This window comes from Giraffa tippelskirchi, chromosome 2 (assembly GCF_054371585.1).
Source record: "Giraffa tippelskirchi isolate mGirTip1 chromosome 2, T2T-mGirTip1v1.2.pri, whole genome shotgun sequence".
NCBI classification, from domain to species: domain Eukaryota; kingdom Metazoa; phylum Chordata; class Mammalia; order Artiodactyla; family Giraffidae; genus Giraffa; species Giraffa tippelskirchi.
In genome coordinates this window covers 235,033,978-235,056,040 of record NC_137276.1, presented here as the reverse complement: position 1 = coordinate 235,056,040, position 22,063 = coordinate 235,033,978, and the positions used below count along the sequence as shown (strand labels likewise).

The window sequence follows — 22,063 nt, the reverse complement described above, 5'->3', positions numbered from 1 at the left end:
TTAATACTACCACCAGTTTGGAATTTGATCATTCTGAGATGAATTCTGGAAAGAGCTGACTTAATGTCATCTCTGAAGAGATAGTTAGCCAGGCAGAATAAAAGCTACACAAGAAACTCATGGAGAGCAGAGCTTTCTAATTCTCTCTGGACTGGATAACTGGACACATATTCCCACACAGTAAATGACTGATAAGCTGATTTGTTAAAGCAGGTATTCAAAAGACTTTGCCTAGATGTGTCATTAGCTTATTTTGTTATGATGGTTATTTTATATAGCAGTCTACATGTTAAAAATTTTGGAAAGTTAGAATGTTAAATGGATTACACCTGTGCTGTCCAGTGTGGTATCTGCCAGCTACAGGGGGCCTTGGAGCACCTGAACGTATGCTGCAAGACTTAGTTTGAACAAATGAGTATGAAATATCTCAGTTGTTTTATTTTGATGACGTGTTGGAATGACCATAGTTTGGATATGTTTGGTTAAGGAAAATAATTATTTAAATTAATTTTGCTTGTCTTTAGTGTTTAGCTATGGATACTAGAAAATTAAAATGGCACATGTGGCCCGCATGCTGTTTCCGTTGAGCAGCAGCGATGCAGTCAGGCCCCTGCAGGTCTTCCACACGGAACATCAGCAGAGGCTGCCTGTCGCCCCTCCACGTACCACCCAACAGGGGAAGCGGTGACAGCCACAGCCCCTGCCCTTCCTGAAGCCCGGTCTGTAAAATCAGCAGGAGCACTCTAATTGAACACAGGAGACCTGACCATCCGTTTGTGTTTCCAGGAAAAAGCATTTCAAAATGTGTATATATCCTAACAACTGAGTAGATAGGCCTCAGCTACTCCCCAAATCGAATGGGTCCTTAGAGTCACCCTCTCTGATACAGAAATGCAATAACGTGTTGGTTTAGTCTTTAAGTTTGGACAAATTGTATGAGACTGCTAGCTATATATTTAAACACTGTTTCCTGGACATAGAGTTAATTAAACTCTGTAAGCCTCAATTTTCTCATAATGTCATTAGGATCAAATGATATAATGTGTAAAGGTCCATACATGTGCATGGACTCAGATTTTGTAAACATCACTTTCTGAGGTGTGTTTGAATTTTCTGATTTCTTCTTGGGTCGACAGACTAGGGAAGTATGCATATAGTAAAGGTTCAGGAATGGTACATGGCTATAGCACGGATAATATTTAGAATCCGAGTTTTCTTGATTTTATTATAATTTCAACATGGAAACAGTTGATTTCTATATTAGGGATCACTTCTTAAGATTTTTTTCCTTGATAATGTTTGTGTGTGTGTGTCTGTGTTTGCACGCACACACTCTCAGTCATATCTGACTCTTTGCCACCCCGTGGACTGTAGCTGCCAGGCTCCTCTATCAATGGAATTTTCCAGGCAAGAATACTGTAGTGGATTGCCATTTCCTACTCCAGGGTATCTTCCCAACCCAGGGGTTCAACCTGCCACCCTTGCATCTATCCTGTATTGGCAGACTGGTTCTTTAACACTGCACCACCTGGGAAGCCCAATAGTGTTTGTTCAGTTCAGTTCAGTTCAGTTGCTCAGTCGTGTCCGACTCTCTGCAACCCCATGAACTGCAGCACACCAGGCCTCTCTGTCCATCACCAACTCCCAGAGTCCACCCAAACCCATGTCCATCGAGTCGGTTATGCCATCCAACCATCTCATCCTCTGTCATCCCCTTCTCCTTCTGCCCCCAATCCTACCCAGCATTAGGGTCTTTTCTAATGAGTCAACCCTTCGCATGAGGTGGCCAATGTATTGGAGTTTCAGCTTCAACATCAGACCTTCCAGTGAACACCCAGGATTGATCTCTTTTAGGATGGATTGATTGGATCTCCTTGCAGTCCAAGGGACTCTCAAGAGTCTTCTCCAACACCACAGTTCAAAAGCATCAATTCTTCGGCGCTCAGCTTTCTTCACCATCCAACTCGGTGCTCAGCTTTCTTCACCGTCCAACTCTCACATCCATACATGACCACTGGAAAAACCATAGCCTTGACTAGATGTACTTTTGTTGGCAAAGTAATGTCTCTGCTTTTAAATACGCTATCAAGGCTGGCCATAACCTTCCTTCCAAGGAGTAAGCGTCTTTTAATTTCACGGCTGCAATCACCATCAGCAGTGATTTTGGAGCCCAAAAAAATAAAGTCTGACACTGTTTCCACTGTTTCCCCATCTATTTCCCATGAAGTGATGGGACCAGATGTCATGATCTTAGTTTTCTGAACGTTGAGCTTTAAGCCAACTTTTTCACTCTCCTCTTTCACCTTCATCAAGAGGCTCTTTAGTTCTTCACTTTCTGCCGTAAGGGTGGTGTCATCTGCATAGCTGAGGTTATTGATATTTCTCCCGGCAATCTTGATTCCAGCTTGTGTTTCTTCCAGCCCAGCGTTTCTCATGATGTACTCTGCATATAAGTTAAATAAGCAGGGTGACAATATACAGCCTTGACGTACTCCTTTTCCTATTTGGAACCAGTCTGTTGTTCCATGTCCAGTTCTAACTGTTGCTTCCTGACCTGCATACAGGTTTCTCAAGAGGCAGGTCAGGTGGTCTTGTATTCCCATCTCTTTCAGAATTTTCCACAGTTTATTGTGATCCACACAGTCAAAGGCTTTGGCATAGTCAATAAAGCAGAAATAGATGTTTTTCTGGAACTCTCTTGCTTTTTCGATGATCCAGCGGATATTGGCAATTTGATCTCTGCTTCCTCTGCCTTTTCTAAAACCAGTTTGAACATCTGGAAGTTCACGGTTCACGTATTGCCGAAACCTGGCTTGGAGAATTTTGAGCATTACTTTACTAGCATGTGAGATGAGTGCAATTGTGAGGTAGTTTGAGCATTCTTTGGCATTGCCTTTCTTTGGGATTGGAACAAAGACTGACCTCTTCCAGTCCTGTGGCCACTGCTGAGTTTTCCAAATTAGCTGGCATATTGAGTGCAGCACTTTCACAGCATCACCTTTGAGGATTTGAAATAGCTCAACTGGAATTCAATCAGCTCCACTAGCTTTGTTCGTAGTGATGCTTTCTAAGGCCCACTTGACTTCACATTCCAGGATGTCTGGCTCTAGGTGAGTGATCACACCATCGTGATTATCTGGGTCGTGAAGATCTTTTTTGTACAGTTCTTCTGTGTATTCTTGCCACCTCTTCTTAATATCTTCTGCTTCTGTTAGGTCCATACCATTTCTGTCCTTTATCGAGCCCATCTTTGCATGAAATGTTCCTTTGGTATCTCTAATTTTCTTGAAGAGGTCTCTAGTCTTTCCCAATCTGTTGTTTTCCTCTATTTGTTTGCACTGATCGCTGAGGAAGGCTTTCTTATCTCTCCTTGCTATTCTTTGGAACTCTGCATTCAGATGAGAATATCTTTCCTTTTCTCCTTTGCTTTTCGCTTCTCTTCTCTTCCCAGCTATCTGTCAGGCCTCCTCAGACAGCCATTTTGGTTTTTTGCATTTCTTTTCCATGGGGATTTTCTTGATCCCTGTCTCCTGTACAATGTCATGAACCTCTGTCCATAGTTCATCAGGCACTCTGTCTATCAGGTCTAGTCCCTTAAAGATAGTGTTTGTAATCTCTTATAAATGGAAATTTTTCCCAACAGCTTTGATGTAACTTTACTTTTATATTATAAATGCCTGACAGATAGAGATACCCCCTACCTTATTTTCAGACAGTAATCAAAACGTGGGGTGGCTCTTCTCAACCACTAAGATGGACCCATTCCAGTCCATCTTAGTTTGCTGATTCCTACAATGTCAACATTCACTCTTGCCATCTCCTGTTTGACTACTTCCAATTTGCCTTGATTCATGGACCTAACACTCCAGGTTCCTATGCAATATTGCTCTTCACAGCATCGGACTGTATTTCCATCACCAGTCACATCCACAACTGGGTATTGTTTTTGCTTTGGCTCCATCCCTTCATTCTTTGTGAAGTTATTTCTCCACTGATCTCCAGTAGCACCTACTGACCTGGGGAGTTCCTCTTTCAGTGTCTTATCTTTTCGCCTTTTCATACTGTTCATGGGGTTCTCAAGGCAAGAATACTGAAGTGCTTTGCCATTCCCTTCTCCAGTGGGCCACATTCTGTCAGATCTCTCCACCATGACCCATCTGTCTTGGGTGGCCCCACACGGCATGGCTTAGTTTAGAACTAACTCCCAAAAAAGTTGTCCTTTTCATTATAAGGGACTGGAATGCAAAAGTCAGAAGTCAAGAAACACCTGGAGTAACAGGCAAATTTGGCCTTGGAGTACAGAATGAAGCAGGGCAGAGGCTAATAGAGTTTTGCCAAGAGAACGCACTGGTCATAGCAAACACCCTCTCCCAACAACATAAGAAAACACTCTACACATGGACATCACCAGATGGTCAACACCGAAATCAGATTCATTATATTCTTTGCAGCCAAAGATGGAGAAGCTCTATGCAGTCAGCAAAAACAAATCTGGGAGCTGACTGTGGCTCAGATCATGAACTGCTTATTGCCAAATTCAGACTTAAATTGAAGAAGGTAGGGAAAACCTCTAGACCATTCAGGTATGACCTGAATCAAATGCAGTCCATCTTAGTTCGCTGATTCCTAGAATGTCAGCATTCACTCTTTGCAACCCCATGGAGTATACAGTCCATGGACTTCTCCAGGCCAGAATACTGGAGTGGGTAGCCTTTCCCTTCTCCAGGGGATCTTCCCAACCCAGGGATCGAACTCAGGTCTCCTGCGTTGCAGGCATATTCTTTACCAGCTCAGCCATCAGGGAAGCCCCTGACCTCTGACACGGGTACCTCCTCTCCGCTGCGCTTGAGTGCTGTCCGTCTATATCCAAAGAATAGCAAGGAGAGATAAAAAAGCCTTCCTCAGCAATCAATGCAAAGAAATAGAGGAAAACAACAGAATGGGAAAGACTAGAGATCTCTTCAAGAAAATGAGAGATACCAAGGGAACATTTCATGCAAAGATGGGCTCAATAAAGGACAGAAATAGTATGGACCTAACAGAAGCAGAAGATATTAAGAAGAGGTGGCAAGAATACACAGAAGAGCTGTACAAAAAAGATTTTCATGACCCAGATAATCACGATGGTGTGATCACTCACCTAGAGACACTCATCCTGGAATGTAAAGTCAAGTGGGCCTTAGAAAGCATCACTACGAACAAAGCTAGTGGAGGTGATGGAATTCCAGTTGAGCTATTTCAAATCCTGAAAGATGACGCTGTGAAAGTGCTGCGCTCAATATGCCAGCAAATTTGGAAAACTCAGCAGTGGCCCCAGGACTGGAAAAGGTCGGTTTTTGTTCCAATCCCAAAGAAAGGCACTGCCAAAGAATGCTCAAACTACGGCACAATTGCACTCATCTCACACGCTAGTAAAGTAATGCTTAAAATTCTCCAAGCCAGGCTTCAGCAATACATGAACCGTGAATTTCCAGGTGTTCAAGCTGGTTTTAGAAAAGGCAGAGGAACCAGAGGTCATATTGCCAACATCCGCTGGATCATCGAAAAAGCTAGAGAGTTTCAGAAAAACATCTATTTCTGCTTTATTGACTATGCGAAAGCCTTTGCCTGTGTGGATCACAATAAACTGTGGAAAATTCTGAAAGAGATGGGAATACCAGACCACCTGACCTGTCTCTTGAGACACTTGTATGCAGGTCTGGAAGCAACTGTTAGAGCTGAACATGGAACAACAGACTGGTTCCAAATAGGAAAAGGAGTACGTCAAGGCTGTATATTGTCACCCTGCTTATTTAACTTATATGCAGAGTACATCATGAGAAATGCTGGGCTGAAATAAGCACAAGCTGCAATCAAGATTGCTGTGACAAATATCAATAACCTCAGCTATGCAGATGACACCACCCTTATGGTAGAAAGTGAAGAAGAACTAAAGAGCCTCTTGATGAAAGTGAAAGAGGAGAGTGAAAAAGGTTGGCTTAAAGCTCAACATTCAGAAAACTAAGATCATGGCATCTGGTCCCATCACTTCATGGGAAATAGATGGGGAAACAGTGGAAACAGTGACAGACTTTATTTTTTTGGGCTCCAAAATCACTGCAGATGGTGACTGCAGCCATGAAATTAAAAGACGCTTATTCCTTGGAAGGAAAGTTATGACCAACCTAGACAGCATATTAAAAAGCAGAGACATTACTTTGCCAACAAATGTCTTTCTAGTCAAGGCTATGGTTTTTCCAGTGGTCATGTATAGATGTGAGAATTGGACTGTGAAGAAAGCTGAGCACAGAAGAATTGATGCTTTTGAACTGTGGTGTTGGAGAAGACTCTTTAGAGTCCCTTGGATTGCCTGGAGATCCTACCAGTCCATCCTAAAGGAGATCAGCCCTGGGTGTTCATTGGAAGGACTGATGTTGAAGCTGAAACTCCAATACTTTGGCCACCTAATGGAAAGAGTTGACTCATTGGAAAAGACTCTGATGCTGGGAAAGATTGAAGGCAGGAGAAGAAGGGGACGATAGAGGATGAGATGGCTGGATGGCATCATTGACTCGATGGACATGGGTTTGGGTAAACTCCGGGAGTTGGTGATGGACAGAGAGGCCTGGCATGCTGCAGTCCATGGGGTCACAAAGAGTCCGACTCGACTGAGTGACTGAACTCAACTGAACTGAACATGTTCCTAGGAACCTATAAGGCCACACATATGCAGGATTGTGCACAAGCCCAGGGTTGACCTAAGAAACATTTAATCTGTCAGGTGAACTTGAGTCTCTGCACAGACATGAAGGAAGACTGGATCTGAATTGTAAACTGCCTGAACGCAGGCACAGAGCTCCCAGCAGGGGTTGAGTCGGCTGGTTCAAGGTGTTTAAGGAAAGGGAATTCCTGTCCCTTGCCTCACCACTTAGCTAACCAAGCAAAGACTTCAGGGGCACACAAAGCGAGGAATATAGACTTTACAGAATTAGTTTAGGGAAGTCACTAAAAAAAAAAAAAAAATACCGACAAGAAGAACAGATCTGGGCATTGGGGATGGGAGGTCCTCAGCTCTCACCACTGTCTAATTTTAGAACATTTGTAGCTACACTTGATTCCTGTCTTCCTCTCATACCTTTAGTGGATTTGTCAGTAAATCTAGTCAGTTTTGTGTAGAATCTAACCACTTCTCACCACCAAGCTACGATCAGTTGGCTGACTTAGATTTTTGCAGTGGCAAAATTATTCCCTGCCTTCTTTTTTTTTTTGCTCTCTCCCACCCTTGAACTGTTCCCAGCACACCTGTCAGAGGGATCCTTTGAAAATTAAGTCAAGTCACGTCATGCCCCTGCCCACATCCTCTAGCTGCTCCCACTGGCTTCCCTTCTCAGAGTAAAAGTCATCAAAACTCTACAGACCCTCCCTGCTGGGATGCCCGCTCCCTCGTGCTTCGCGTTAGCCGCACTGGCTGCTCTGCTGATCCTCCAAACCACTGAGGCCCTCTTGGGGCCTTGGCATATACCGTCCCTTTGTATTATCTTCAGAGCTGGTATTATCCCTTCTCTGAGTTTTTGCCCAAATGTCCTGCATCTCAGTTCTCAGTGATGCCTTTCCGGACCATCCTGTTTCAAACGCCACACCTTCCTCAGACACTCTCAGTCCCCTTTTCTGCTTTATTTGTGCCCACCATGTTCTCTGCCATGTAATGCCATGTAACATCGTGCATGTGTTTTGGATGTATATGTCTGTCTCCCCTCACTGGGCACTGAGCCCCTTGGGGAGTGGGATTTCTGACGGGTTAGTTTCTGCTGTCTCTCTCTGCCCCTGAGTGTCTGGCACTTATGATTAGGCCCTCCGTTACTGTGGGTGAAGGAATGAATGAAGGAGTGAGTGCACGCCAGGGGCTGTGCCAGGTCCTTAAGTCCCCATCACAGCCTTCCAGAAGTGTCCCTGTGGGACCCACAAGCCCTGCGTGGCTCTGGCTGCAGCCGGTCCCATTCACTTGTCCTCCGCACCCAGCAGGACTTTGTGGAGCCCGTGCTCCTGTCTGGGAGCCTCACCGCCCCGGAGCCTGTGGGGAAGGCCCTGCGAGGGTCACAGATGCTCCACTCCGACACGGGGACCAATCTGGACACGGCCCTGTGAGCCTACACCCTGTCCCCTCTCCAGATGCTGCTCCCCTGGGCTGGGGATAGCAGTGTACCTGTTTTGCAATCAATGAAAATGAAAGAGCCTCTTTAGAAAAACCAGTAGGTTTTTATAAATAAAACCAGAGGATTTATTTTTTCAATTTATTAATAATATAATCGCCACATAATTGTTTCTGGCTTCTTGTTACTGCTGCTGCTGCTAAGTCGCTTCATTCGTGTCCGACTCTGTGCGACCCCATGGACTGCAGCCTTACCAGGCTCCTAAGAAGGGCTTAATAACAGAAGGGCTTCTCTGATAGTTCAGTTGGTAAAGAATCCACCTGCAATGCAGGAGACCCTGGTTCGATATCTGGGTCAGGAAGATCCACTAGAGAAGGGGTAGGCTACCCACTCCAGTATTCTTGGGCTTCTCTGGCGGCTCAGCTGAGAAAGAATCTGCCTGCAATGCAGGAGACCTAGATTCGATCCCTGAGTTGGGAAGATCCCCTGGAGGAGGGAAAGGCTACCCACTCCAGTATTCTTGGGCTTCTCTGGCGGCTCAGCTGAGAAAGAATCTGCCTGCAATGCAGGAGACCTAGGTTCGATCCCTGAGTTGGGAAGATCCCCTGGAGGAGGGAAAGGCTACCCACTCCAGTATTCTGGCCTGGAGAATTCCGTGGACTGTATGGTCCATGGGGTCGCGAAGAGTCGGACACGACTGAGCAGCTTTCACTTTCTATTATTAAGGGTGATTACATTAGTAAGGGAGGCTCCTGCCATCTAATCCATGGTTTCTGAAATTGGATTTTTTTGCATTTTTGTAATATGTGTACACACTTAGACCATTGTAGTATGAATAATTTGTAGAAAACTCTAGCAGTCCTTCATTGTTTTAAAAAATGGGTAGCTATTCTGATGCATAAAAATGCATGCATCCTAATACTCCATGGAGTCATTATGTTGATGGTGTGCATAAAGAAGTATCATAATACTGATCATTTATTAAAAGTAAATTCAGTAGCAGTGAAAGCATCTGGTGTTTCATTATTGCTACTGAATTTTTCTTCTAGGACAAAGTTCTAAAAACATCAGTTCCTCTCCGAGCATTGAGAGTTTGCCTGGAGGGAGAGAGTTCACTGGCTCCCCACCTTCATCCGCTGCTAAGAAGGATTCCTTTTTCAGCAACATCTCCCGATCGCGCTCACACAGCAAAACTATGGGCAGAAAAGAATCTGTAAGTATTTTAAGGACAGTTTTCTTTTTCTTCTTCGTTTTCCTCTAAAATGCCTCATTTGTGAAAGCCTCTTTTAGTGCCTAGTTTTATAAAGTTCTTAAAATCATTATGACTCAAATGAAATATTTCATCAAAAATATTTTGATTATTATAATTTAGTAATATTTTAAGGCTTTGGCCTGTATTATGCTGGGATGGGAACAGGGTGACATAGTATCACTTTAAGATGAATCCTAAATTTTCATTCTTTTCTCCTTTTTTGTCAAACCCTGTGTTGTCTTCTAAAATGTAACAATTATCATTATAACAAACCATAGAATAAGACACTTTAAACAGACCAAGCTTTTTTTTTCAGCTTTAAGTATTTCTTGAAAATTAAAAAGTAATTTTACCAATTGTTTTTAAAATTTGTGCAAGTTATATTTAAATTATGTTGTATTGATAGCCGCCAATGCCATTTGTATACATTACTCAAAAGCATATAGCTAGTACATATCAACTACCTAAAAAAAAATCTGGTTTCTAAAAAATTTTAAGTCACCTTCACAAGAACTAGAATATTTATCACATTTTATAGCTAATTCAACACGATATTCTAATATTCCTCTGCCCACTGGAGGAGGATGTAACTGTGAGGCCTGACAGCTTCCTGTAAGGGGTCTAGCTGTGGCTGAAAGGGCGCTCAGACGGCAGAGTAAGGCTGCTGAGATGGGGGGGCCGTCGAACCTCTGCGGGATGATTGTTTATGGCTCATAGACCGGGTAACAGCGTGGGATCTGTCTGTGTGACTGCAGGACCCGCAGTTTCCTGGGGCCTCGGCCGCCTCAGCTGCAGTTTAAGCAGCAGCCTTTCCCTCTGAGGGGACGGGCTCACCACCCTCACTGGGGTGCTTCTCCAGTGTGCGCAGGAGCAGAGTGCAGCTTCCATCTGACGGTGGCAGCGCTAATGCTAGCAGTCAGCTCTGCTCCTCCTAACCTCCACTCCAAGGACAGTTAAAGTCATTAGAGAAAAACCCTCCAGGGACAAGAAACAGTAGAGGAGGCAACAGCAACAAGATTTTGTTACTTGGAAAGCAGATGTTGAGTGGAAGCTAACGTAGCAGCCAAAGAATGCTGAATGCTAAGGCAACGGGAGGGAAGAACCAAGAAGCAACTTGAGTGAGATGGTAAAACCCCCTAGAAGCTCAGGAACAGTGGGAACTTAGGAGCAGGGTGAAGGTAGAGCTGAAGACATGTTGTGGTTCAGTGACTCAGTCGTGTCTGACCCCGTGAACCGCAGCGCGCCAGGCCTCCTGTCCATCACCAGCTCCGGGAGTTTACTCAAACTCACGTCCATCGAGTCAGTGATACCATCCAACCATCTCATCCCCTGTCGTCCCTTATTCTCCTGTCTTCAATCTTTCCCAGCATCAGAGTCTTTTCCAGTGAGTCAGTTCTTTTCATCAGGTGGCCAAAGTATTGGAGCTTCAGCTTTAGCATCAGCTTTTCCAGTGAATATTCAGGATTGATATCCTTTAGGATTGACTCGTTGGTTCTCCTTATTCTCCAAGGGACTCTCAAGAGTCTTCTCCAGCACCACAGTTCAAAAGAATCAATTCTTCTGTATCAGCTTTCTTTATGGTCTAGCTATCATACCCATATACAAATACTGGAAAAACCATAGCTTTGAATATGTGGACCTTTGTCAGCAAAGTAATGTCTCTGGTTTTTAATATGCTGTCTAGGTTGATCATAACTTTCTTTCCAAGGAGCAAGCATCTTTCATTACAAGAAATTATCATGGCTGCAGTCACCATCTGCAGTGATTTTGGAGCCCAAAAAATAAAGTCTGTCACTGTTTTCCCATCTATTTTCCATGAAGTGATGGGAGCAGATGCCATGATCTTCATTTTTAGAATGTTGAGTTTTAAGCCAGCTTTTTCACTCTCCTCTTTCACCTTCATCAAGAGGCTCTTTAGTTCCTCTTTGCTTTCTATCATAAGGGTGGTGTCATCTGCATATCTGAGGTTATTGACTTTTCTCCTGGCAGTCTTGATTCCAGCTTGTACTTCATCCAGCCCGGCATTTCGAGTGATGTACTCTGCATATAAGTTAAATAAGCAGGGTGATAATATACAGCCTTGACGTACTCCTTTCCTGATTCTGAACCAGTCTGTTGTTCCATGTCTCGTTCCAACAGTTGCTTCTTGACCTGCATACAGGTTTCTCGGGAGACAGGTAAGGTGGTCTGGTACTCCCATCTCTTTAAGAATTTTCCACAGTTTGTTGTGATCCACACAGTCAAAGGCTTTAATTAGCATAGTCAACGAAGCAGAAGTAGAAGTAGATGTGTTTCTGGAATTCCCTTACTTTTTCTGTGTTCCAGCGGATGTTAGCAATTTGATCTCTGGTTCCTCTGCCTTTCTAAATCTAGCTTGTACATCTGGAAATTCTTGGTTGATGTACTGTGAAGCCTAGCTTGAAGAATTTGGCACATTACCTTATAAATAAAAGAAAAGCTCATACCTGCCAGAGACGCTTGGAGGGCACAAACAAGACCTTGTGCGCACGCGGACCCAGGAGAGGAGCCGTGAGACTGAGCCGCAGGAGCCTGTGAGTGCGTGAGGGTCTCCTGCAGCCCTGTGCTCAGCAGTGGTCCTGCTGCAGGACCGGGGCTCCGGCAGCTGCCATCCTGGGAGGCATGGCTTGTGGCGTAAGTCATCCTCCAGGAGGTCACCATTAGCCCCACTATAGAGCCGCCAGAACTCTGGGAGCAGAGAGATATCCCACAGACACACAGAGTTGGGGAAAAAGAAAGATTTCCAACAAAGGATCAGCAATTAAAATAGCTACAGATTTTGCATGGCAACACCAGAAGTAAGGCAGTGGAGGAATTCCTTCCAAGTTCTGAGAGGAAGTTACTTCCAACCTAGGATCAGTCCCCCACCAAGCTAATTAAGTGTGAGGATAGAATAAGGCAACTTTCAGATAAGATTCAAGCAAATGTATTCCCGTGCACCCATTCTCAGAATCCACTGGAGGACATGCTCCACAAACATGAGGACAGACACCAAGCATCGCGAATCCTGGAGAACAGGGGGCGGAGTGTCTGACAGGAGGGTTCCTCAGAAGGGGGGTGCAGGGCGTCCTCGGAGCATGTAGAGCTCAGTGGGCAGCAGATCCAAAGAGCGGCCGCCCGCCCGGACTGGAGCAGGTCAGAAGGTTTTCTCTAAAACAATGAAGTTGGAAGAATGACTAGTATACTTGAACAAATTGGTGAGTTTTAAGTTTGAATTAGGGGTAACTTTACAAAAATGAAACCATTAAAACCCAAGACGATGGTAACCCCAAAGGAAATCCAAGAGTGTACAGGAAAAGACAGAAAGGTATTGATAAACCCTGTCACTGAGCCAGGCCAGGAGTTTGTATGCACCCTCTCATGTAGCTGTTGACGGTCAATCACGGTCCAGTCCCATGAGAAGGCGGTGGGGAGCCTTTGCCTGGGGAGGGGGCAGGTGGTGGTCAGCAGAGCTGGTCTACATCTTCCATCTAGGAAATCAGTGAGTAGTCCTCTCTAGAAAAAGCAGGATGTGGCAACATGAGCTAGAGCTATAAAAGTGAGAAAAAAAACAGTGAAAAGAATTGAAAGTGGTTGCTCGTGGAGAGCAGGAAGTGGAGGGTGGGGCTGTGTGAACTATTTTTCACAACAAGCTTTGTAGAGCCATTTGACTCTTCAAAGTGTTACATATGTAGTTTAGATTAAAAGCGATAACTAAAAATTGCAACAAAAATAGACTGTATTGGCATAATAGATTAGAAGAGGAGCTGTCTGCCGGTACAAAGAGCATGTCTCTGAAGAACGGGAGTGAGGACTAAGGAGTGAGGAGGCATCTGGAGCTGTGTTGGATTTGCGTTCCGTCCTACTCTGGTGGCATATGGGTTAGGCCGCAACACCAATTAACTACTTTTCCTTTATGGTGCGGCTGTAACTTAAAACTGAGAAGTTGAGCAAAAATAGAGACAGAGTAAGTCTAGCTCTCTGCAGAGATCTGCTGTGAACCCAGAAACAGAATGCCCCCTTATTATTCAAAATTTAATGTCTTTCTTAACTTGTGGGGGGTAGACAAATTTTCAAGAGAAAGCCCATCGTTTTCCAAGTAAAAGGTTTTAATTTTAGGAGATAATGGCTAGTCCGTGCCCTCTAATCAGTCCGGCTGTGCCCATTGTAGGCACCGGCTTAGTGATCTGTCAGCCCCGAGGCCCACTCTGTCCTGGGAGCTGGGAATGGCAGCGGCAGGCCTGTGGCGCCATGCAAGCCCTTCCTCATCTTGCCTCCTGGCACGGTGAGCCGAGACTGTTGCTTCTCATGGCCGGAGCACGGCCGGCCGGCCACGTTCAGGTTCAGAGCTGAGACTTGCTCTCCCCGGGGAGCCAAGTGCTGCCGCCAGAGTGGTCCCAGTGACGCTGGAGCTGTGATGAGACGCCTCCCATCCTTTGCTGTCATTTCCAACCCTGTTTGGTGTGATGCGGGATATCCCATGTCCTCAGAAGAGTTCAGAATAATTTTTCATTAACATCATCATCACCACCAGTTTCTCTCACAGCAAGTGGCCAGAAATTGAAGCAAAGACATCTGTTGCTTTGGGTCCCTGGTGCCATGAACTCTATGATGCCTTTCAGATTTCAAGACTCAGTTGATCTTTTAAAGTGTCCCAGGGTTGATAAATTACTGATGTCAGTTAACAAAAGGCTGAAATAGCAGTTGAAAACAGACATTAAAACAAAGATAATCTAGTGGTAATCTAGAAGGATTGGGGGCAGGAGGAGAAGGGGACAACAGAGGATGAGATGGCTGGATGGCATCACCGACTCGATGGACATGGGTTTGGGTAGACTCCGGGAGTTGGTGATGGACAGGGAGGCCTGGCATGGTGTGATTCATGGGGTCGCAAAGAGTCGGACACGACTGAGCTACTGAACTGAAATGAACTGAATCTAGTGGTAGCTGTCAACCTAAAAGTGACGAAATCTCTTTCTAATCTAATCATTGAGAATTGATTTTTCTTCATCATCAATATAAGTATGATGTATTTTGAACAAAAATCATGTATTAGGTCATAGAACTTATTTACTCTCATTATTGCCTTTGTATGTATTATAGAAAGACTTTTTGTAATCCGTAGGCTACCTGCTTTAAATGTACTCCTGTTAGTGCCTCTGATCTGGTTGCATAATAAAAGAACACAAAACTCAGCTAAGTCTATAGGGAGGGAACACATTAACCTTTGTGCCATTTATTTATCAAAGACATTATTATACTACTTTTCTGAAAGGTGCACAAACCAGTAAGAAGTTTAAGAATTGACCTTACTTCTTCATCAGTAGTAATAGTTTTCTGAGGGTTGCTGTTTATTCATGGAAACGATTTTCCCTCTGCTTTGCTTCCTGGAAGTCTTTAGGTCTCACCTAATTCTATCCAAGCGATATAATTTCTCCTCAAGACTAAAAAAGCTCTGATTTTTCAGTCTTGAGGAAATTGGCAGTTTTGATACTAAAGTTTTCATGCTTTATTTTGTGTGGTAATATAAATAACATCCAATACTTAGTTTTCTAGAAATTTATTTTAGTTGGTCATTCATCCGACTGCTAAATAAATTTTTACTTGTTTTAGCATCATTAGTCATGTTCTATGATTGTTGCCAAGTCGTTTTCCAAGAATATCTTTGCTGAGGTTAAAGAATAGAGAATATAAGAAAGACTCTAAAATGGATTTGTGTAGGTGAATAAGTTCTAATATTTAAGCACATTAGCCAATTAAATGATCTTTTCTAAATTCCTGATGAACTGCAAGACATTTTGCTGTGCTTTGTGATAATTACATACCAGTCTCCAAAGATCTAAACTTATAAATGGTTCAGAATCCTCTCTAAGCCACAGGAAATCAAAATTAGCTGAAAGTCCGTGCATAAAAGCAGGGTGTGTAACGAGCTGTGCACTGCCTTCGGGCTCAGTGCCCGCTGGGGACGCCACCCTGTGTCTTTGTGACCCCTGCAGGCGTCCATCATCGTCCTGCGGTAGTCTGAACAGATGCTTTTGTCATACTAATAGAATTTATTTTTATAATAGTCACTGATCTCTTCTTTATAACAGCAAAATAGCAAAAAGTATCAGATGAATGAAAACAGATTTGAAAGCAGGCTCATACTTCTGGAAGTACAGGTACCCTGAATATCACTGATCTACCCTGGTCATGTTCTAGATATTGAAATTTAAGGCATACCCATATGTCAGATATAAGAGAGCAGTCTCACTGAAGGTGCTTACAGTGAAACTGGGGAGGGGAGAACACATTAGAAATCATAATTAAAGTAAATAAAAATAACATTCATCAGCGAGAGAGGCCTTAGGTGCTTCAGTACCGTGTAACAGCAAAGACAATGCGGAAGATGGACTCAGAAGACAGACCACCACGGGCTTTGTTGGTCTAGACCAGCTGCGTGTGAGAGATTAGACTTGAACCACAGCCGCACATTTCTTTGTCCCCTACGTGCAGACCCCGTGACTTCCGAGGAGAGAAGGGGGGTGGAGGCGGTGCGGACAGGCAGGCGGCGTTGTATGCAGAGCTGCTCTCTCCTCCCTCATGTCCCCTGACAGAGTAAGATGGTTGGGATTGTTGTCCCAAGTTGCTTTTGGTAAAAAGAAGAGAAAGTGCTCTCTCAGATGAAGAGATCTGTCGCTCATTATCTCGGATAGCAAGAGCCCCCAGAGAGGCAGGTCAGGTGTTGGAGGGCGTGGTCCTGGCGTCCGCAGCTCCCCACGCTGCCCCTCAGTGGCTCGGCTGGTCCCCAGTCTGCCCCCGTCACTTTTCTCAGGAGGCTGCCACCGAACCAGCCAGCGGTCCTGCCATCCCTAACCCTCACTCACACACCGTCTTCCGGAGAAGTCTGTTTGCAAGTTCCTTAGCAGGCTCTCCCTCCCACCTCAATGGCTGGGCAGAATTCAATCCCAGGCCCACTCTGTTTTTCGGTTTTGTTTTTTTTAAACTTTATTTTGTATTGGGGTATAGCTGATTAACAGTTTTGTGATAATTTCAGATGAACAGGGAAGGGGTTCAGCCATACACATACATGTATCCATTCTTCCCCAAACCCCCCTCCAGCCCAGGCTGCCACGTGACGCTGAGCAAAGTTCCACGTGCGGTGCAGGAGGCCTTCTGGTTATCCGTTTGCAGTGTAGCAGTGTGGACATGTCCATCCCACATTCCCTAACTGTCCCATCCCCCAACCACAAGTTCGTTCTCTTAAGCCTGAGTCTGATCCTGTTTTGTAGGTAAGTTCATTTGTCTCATTTCCTTTTAGATTCCACGTATAAGGGATGTCATGTGATACTTCTGCTTCTCTGTCTGACTTACTTCACTCAGTATGACAATCTCTAGGTCCATCCCTATTGCTGCACATGGCATTATTTCATCCTTCTTAATGGCTCAGTAATACTCAATTGTGTATATGTACTGCAGCTTCTCAACCCATTCCTTAAGGCGGTCAGCATGGGGAAGGGGTTAGAGGAGTCATGGCAGCGTGGAACCTGGTGGAGATGGGTTCCCAGACACTTTTGATGAATCCGTTATCCCTGAAGTATTAATTGCCAGAATGGTTTATCAGATCCTTCCCTAAAGCAGTGCCAGTTGTGTCAGTGGTGTTTCACCTGTGGGTTTTTAGGCAGCCTGAGTTGGCCTGGTAATGGAAGACAGAGGTTGAGCAGTGGCCCTCCCAATAGTCAGAATTTTCCTCGTTACCTGATTTGCTCTTCAGTCAGTGAGTGTAATATAACTATCTTCCCCAGAAGATACATTATGTGGACAGTGCTGATCATCATGAATCTTTTTATGGACTTCTGGATGGAAGTGAAAACTGGCATCTAGAGTGTATCTAATTATAGGTTTTTTTCCAATTAATATGTCATTGTAATCTCTCATTATTTAATCAGTAATACTGATGATAAATGGATTAAAGTACAATCCTATTTAAAATACATTCCCATTTAAGGTAGTTTATTGAAATGAACTTAAACATCAGTTTTTCTAGCTTCTTTTAAGTCTCAGAATAGAATCTTAATTTAAAGCCAAAATGAACTCATATATTTGATCCATATTTAGTTTGTCATTCGGTGCTATATAAAGCATGCTCATGTAGCAAGTCTTTCCACCAGTGTATCAGCTCAGGGTCAGGGAAGATGGATCGTGCATCTTTGTAGGAGCGTCCCCTCCTCTGTCTCCATCTTTTTGCCTTACCCAGTCCACGGAAGGTCACTGCAGAGAAACGTGAGCCTCGGAGGGAGTGTCCTGAGGAGCACTCTGTTGTCGACAGTCTAGAGGCTGGCAGTGTAAGTTTAACTTTTGTTAAAACAGGTTTTATAACCAGCTTTTCACATCTTTGTGCATCAATAAGTTTATTTTTAACCAAAACCTCTGAGGAGCCTCTGAAAACAGAGCCACAGGGCATGGAATGCTGAGCCTTGACTTAATGCGCTTTCTAAGCCTTTAAAGATGGCGCCCTTTGGGGGTGAATGAGACACTCGTCTCCTCATGCTGGGCCTCTTCCTCCTTCATTTGTCTGCAGCCCCATAATCTCCACAAAGGCCAGACTCCTGATCACTGCCCCGGAGGCAAGGACGATGGTTTGGGGAGAGCTCCGGTGAAGCAGTTAGAGATATTTAGAATCCCTGGCCAGAAATTCCCGTGGGTTTGAATTATCCTAAATTAAATGTGTCATTGACAACATTTGCTTCCTTCCGATGACCTTTCTGAAACATGACATTTATTTCATCTTTTAATGCCACGTTGCCTCGGGGACAGTAACGTGTGCCTACAGTCCACATGTGCCTGGCGTGGAAGAAGGTGAGGGCGATGGCAGTCAGCCCGGCCAGAGGCTGAACTGAGGGGCTGTTGGTGCGCTGTCCTAAGGCTTCTGCTCCTAGCAGCTCATCTTTTACTCTTTGAAACACCTCCGTTTAACTTTCCAGGAAGCTGTGTTTGTAATCCACTGGGCTCTACTTCCAGAAGGGACGGCTGTGCTCCTGTCGCAGGAATTCTATGTCAGGGGGCCCTCCCCTTGCCGTGACACCTTAAGGGCAAGTCACACCTTTTTGGTTATTCCTCACGAGTCAGCAAAGAGCTGACTCATTGGAAAAGACCCTGATGCTGGGAAAGAGTGAAGGCAGGAGAGAAGGGGGCAACAGAGGATGAGATGGTTGGATGGCATCACCCACTCGTTGGACATGAGTTTGAGCCAAGCTCCGGGAGTTGATGATGGACAGGGAGGCCTGGCGTGCTGCAGTCCCCAGGGTCGCAGAGTCGGACACGACTGAGCAGCTGAACAGCAGCACCACCACGTCAGAGCTGTGGTGCCCAGAGGCTCGGTCAGAGGCCGGACGCCTCTTCCCTGAGCCCTGCTGTCTCCCTGCCACCCAGTCTTCTACTCCCAGGTGCCCATGTGTCAGGCATTCGTGCAAGCTGTGGGCACCAGGGAGCCCATGCCTCTCGCAGGGGAGGAGGGAGCAGAGACGGGCATCACCCGTGCAGCTGGGCGCCGCTCACCAGAGCCCTGCTGAGGGCGAGGGGGCTGCACCTACCCAGCGGCAGCCTGAGTCGGGGCACGGCCCGTTTCTCTGCCCAGAGGGAGTGTCCATACCCCAAGTCCTATACCCAAAGGAGGTAACTTTTTTCCTAATTGAATTAAAAGCATGTTTTAGGTTAGAAAGGGCTTCCCTGGTAGCTCAGCTGGTAAAGAGTCTGCCTGCAATGCAGGAGACCCTTGTTCAATTCCTGGGTGGAGAAGCTCCCTTGGAGGAGGGATAGACTACCCACTCCTGTCATTCTTAGGCTTCCCTTGTGGCTCAGACAGTAAAGAATCCGTCTGCAATGTGGGAGACCTGGGTTCAAACCCTGGGTTGGGAAGATCCCCTGGAGGAGGGCATGGCAGCCCACTCCAGTATTCTTGCCTGGAGAATCCCATGGACAAAGGAGCCTGACGGGCCCCAGTCCGTGCGACTGTCAAGAGTCAGACATGACCGAGCGACTAAGCAGAGCTCAGTGCTCCTCACCTCACGGGTTAGTAAAGGCCCCCAGAGAAGGTTATTGGTGTTGGAAAAAGTCAGAACCTTCCTATTTTGTGGCAGTGATGATTAAAAAAAAAAAAAAGATGGATTGGGGACACTTCCTAGCATTGACACAGTAACTAATAAGATGAGGGAAGAAAAACAAAAATTCACTTGACCATAAAAATAATAATAAACATAATCTGTTGCACAGAGAGTTCACCGTTCATGCTTTATTAAGCCTCTTAATAAGCATGTCTATCATTACAAATGCATCTGATTACTTTGTCATAATTTTGTTTGATTAGATTAATAAAATTTGTTTATATACACTTGACCTTCATCTGAGGTGTTTGCTTGTGAAGTACAATTGGTCATGAGCAAATGTTGTAAAATACATGAAAAAGAGCAACCACCAAAACCATTCTCAGTCAGGACATTTCCGTGTGGCTGAAGGATTTAAAAAGCCTTGGCCACGTGGATCACCAGAAAATAATATAACCCAGTTCCCACACTTCCTGTTTTTTTTTTAAGCTGATGGCAAACCTAGCCCTCCTTTCCCTGGGAATTGTCACCAACTTAATACAGTTCTGTCTATAGCCTTATCATTTCTAGTCAAACAACATTTTCCAAAGTTACTTAGGTCAGTTGATAGAGACTTAAAGAGCAGTAACTCAAAGCATGATGATAATACGCCATGAACAAAGGAGCTTTCCATTAAATTCTAAAAAGTTACGGGCTGCATTGGAAAGGGAGAGAAAAGAATGAAGAATCGTGTATCACCTGGAAAACTCGTTATGGAAGGGGCACTCTTCCCTCACCCCTACCGTTTGTTCGTGGACTAGGCTGATTCCCGGCTTCCTTGGTCATATTTTCCAGTTGTTGTTTCACCTTTAACGTTCTTACTGCTCTGCTTTAAGGCTTGTTGTATCTTGTTCTTTCACCTAGAACATCTTGCTTTGACATCTCGTTTTGTGTCACTTTCCACTGGCATCATTATGTCTGCGGGAGGGCGCTTAACTTTCCTGAGCCTGGGGAAGTGGCCGGCTGGCGGGGATGCCCTGTGTCCCAGCCGTGCTCCCCTCTTTCCTCTCCCGTCTCCCGAGGACCAGGGCCGGCGGGTCACGGGGCAGTGTCTGGCCTGGGCTGGTGGACTGGGTCTGTGCGCTGCGGGACCATGGTTTCCTTCCTCCTGGAGTCTGCCCCCTGGTGGGTGAGGCTGGTCTAGAGCTTCCTTCAGCCTTCCTGGTGGGAGGGACCAGTGCCTGCCCGCTGATGGGTAGAGCTGGGTCCTAGCCTTCTGGTGGGCAAGGCCTGCTGTGTTTAAGGGAGACTTAGGCAGGTAGCCTGTGTGCTGATGGATGGGGCCCTGTCCCTGCCCTGTTGGAGCCTACAGGCTGCAGGGCCAGGCCAGCTCTTGGTGCTAAGGAATTGAGTGAGATGTCAGCCTCCAACAGGAGTCCCTGAAAGTGAATAGTCTCCGATGTATCTGCCACCCGCTTGTCTGTCCCCAGCGTGAGTCACAGCTGCCTCCAGCCCCCGCCTTCTCCCCCAGAGACCCACCGAGACCAGTACCCAGCTCTGTCCCAGGCCCGTATGAGGTCGCTACTCGGTCCGGGATCTCCACACGCACCCTCCCAGAGCCGAGTCTGCTTCCCCCAGCCCTGTGGAACTGTTGCATTCAGGCCCCTCTGTCCTGCAGAGCCAAGTGCTCGGGGGCCCCTCCTCCGGACGCTGGTCCGCAGACTGGGGCCCGGCCTGGGACTCGCACGCTCACTCCTGGGGGAGACCTGCTGCAGTCTCACCTCCTCCCGGGTCTGGGTCGCCCGCCCGGCTGATGTGGGATTTGGTTTTCTCTCGAGTGCCCCCCTCCTGCCATCCTGTTGTGATTTCTTCTTTATGTCTTTGGATGTAGAGTCTCTTTCTTGGTAGGTTCCAGTCTTTTTATTGATGATAGCTCAGCAGTTAGTTGTGATTTTGGTGTGCTCATGACGGGAGGTAAGCTTGAGGTTCTCTTATTAAATGAACCCATTCTGACAATACCTTTTCCCTACAATAGAGCAGGCTCTCAAACTACCATCTAGGAAGGCTGACAGGTGACCCCTCTACCCTCTGGGTCATTTTCACCTTTGTCCTCTTGGAGGCCATCCACAGCTAGGACAGAATTGTCAGCAAGGCCATGAAAGCTTGCAGTGCATGCCTGGGTTCCTTCATGGGTGCCCTCACTTATCTGAAGGATTCCACTAACAAGGAATGGAAAGAGCTGGTAATCGATACCATTAACCTGCCCTGCACCCCACACACACCCACCACCACACAGCCCAGAAACTGACCAAGGTCCCAGCACGCAGAGTCATGCCCCAATCAGTTCAGAATGAACTGTGACATCGCTTCCCCTCGGGAGGTGCTCAGTCTAGACTGGACAGTCCTCTGGGGCTGGAGCATGTCTGTGTACTCCACATGCATGTCTTACCCATCTATCATCATATAACAATACATATTCTGTGAAATATTAAGAGCAATGCTTTGGAAAATGAAATTGAAGAAAATAAGAATGAAACCAGCAAGAAACCACTAGATAATAATGCTAACACTTATAGATGTCTTAAATTCATGTCTAGACAGCAAACTTTAGTATCATCCAGCTA

At 45.6% G+C, this 22,063-nt stretch overlaps 1 protein-coding gene across 50 annotated transcripts in view; it reads left to right on the top strand.

Moving 5' to 3' along the window:
- Positions 1–22,063, top strand: part of TBC1D5 (TBC1 domain family member 5) — a 589,150-nt gene that overhangs the window by 527,494 nt on the left and 39,593 nt on the right. For all 50 annotated transcript variants that reach the window (XM_081573339.1, XM_081573355.1, XM_081573315.1 and 47 more), the window contains one exon: positions 9,179–9,342. In XM_081573339.1, coding sequence (XP_081429465.1) covers positions 9,179–9,342 — 164 coding nt within the window. The remainder of the gene's footprint in view (positions 1–9,178; positions 9,343–22,063) is intronic.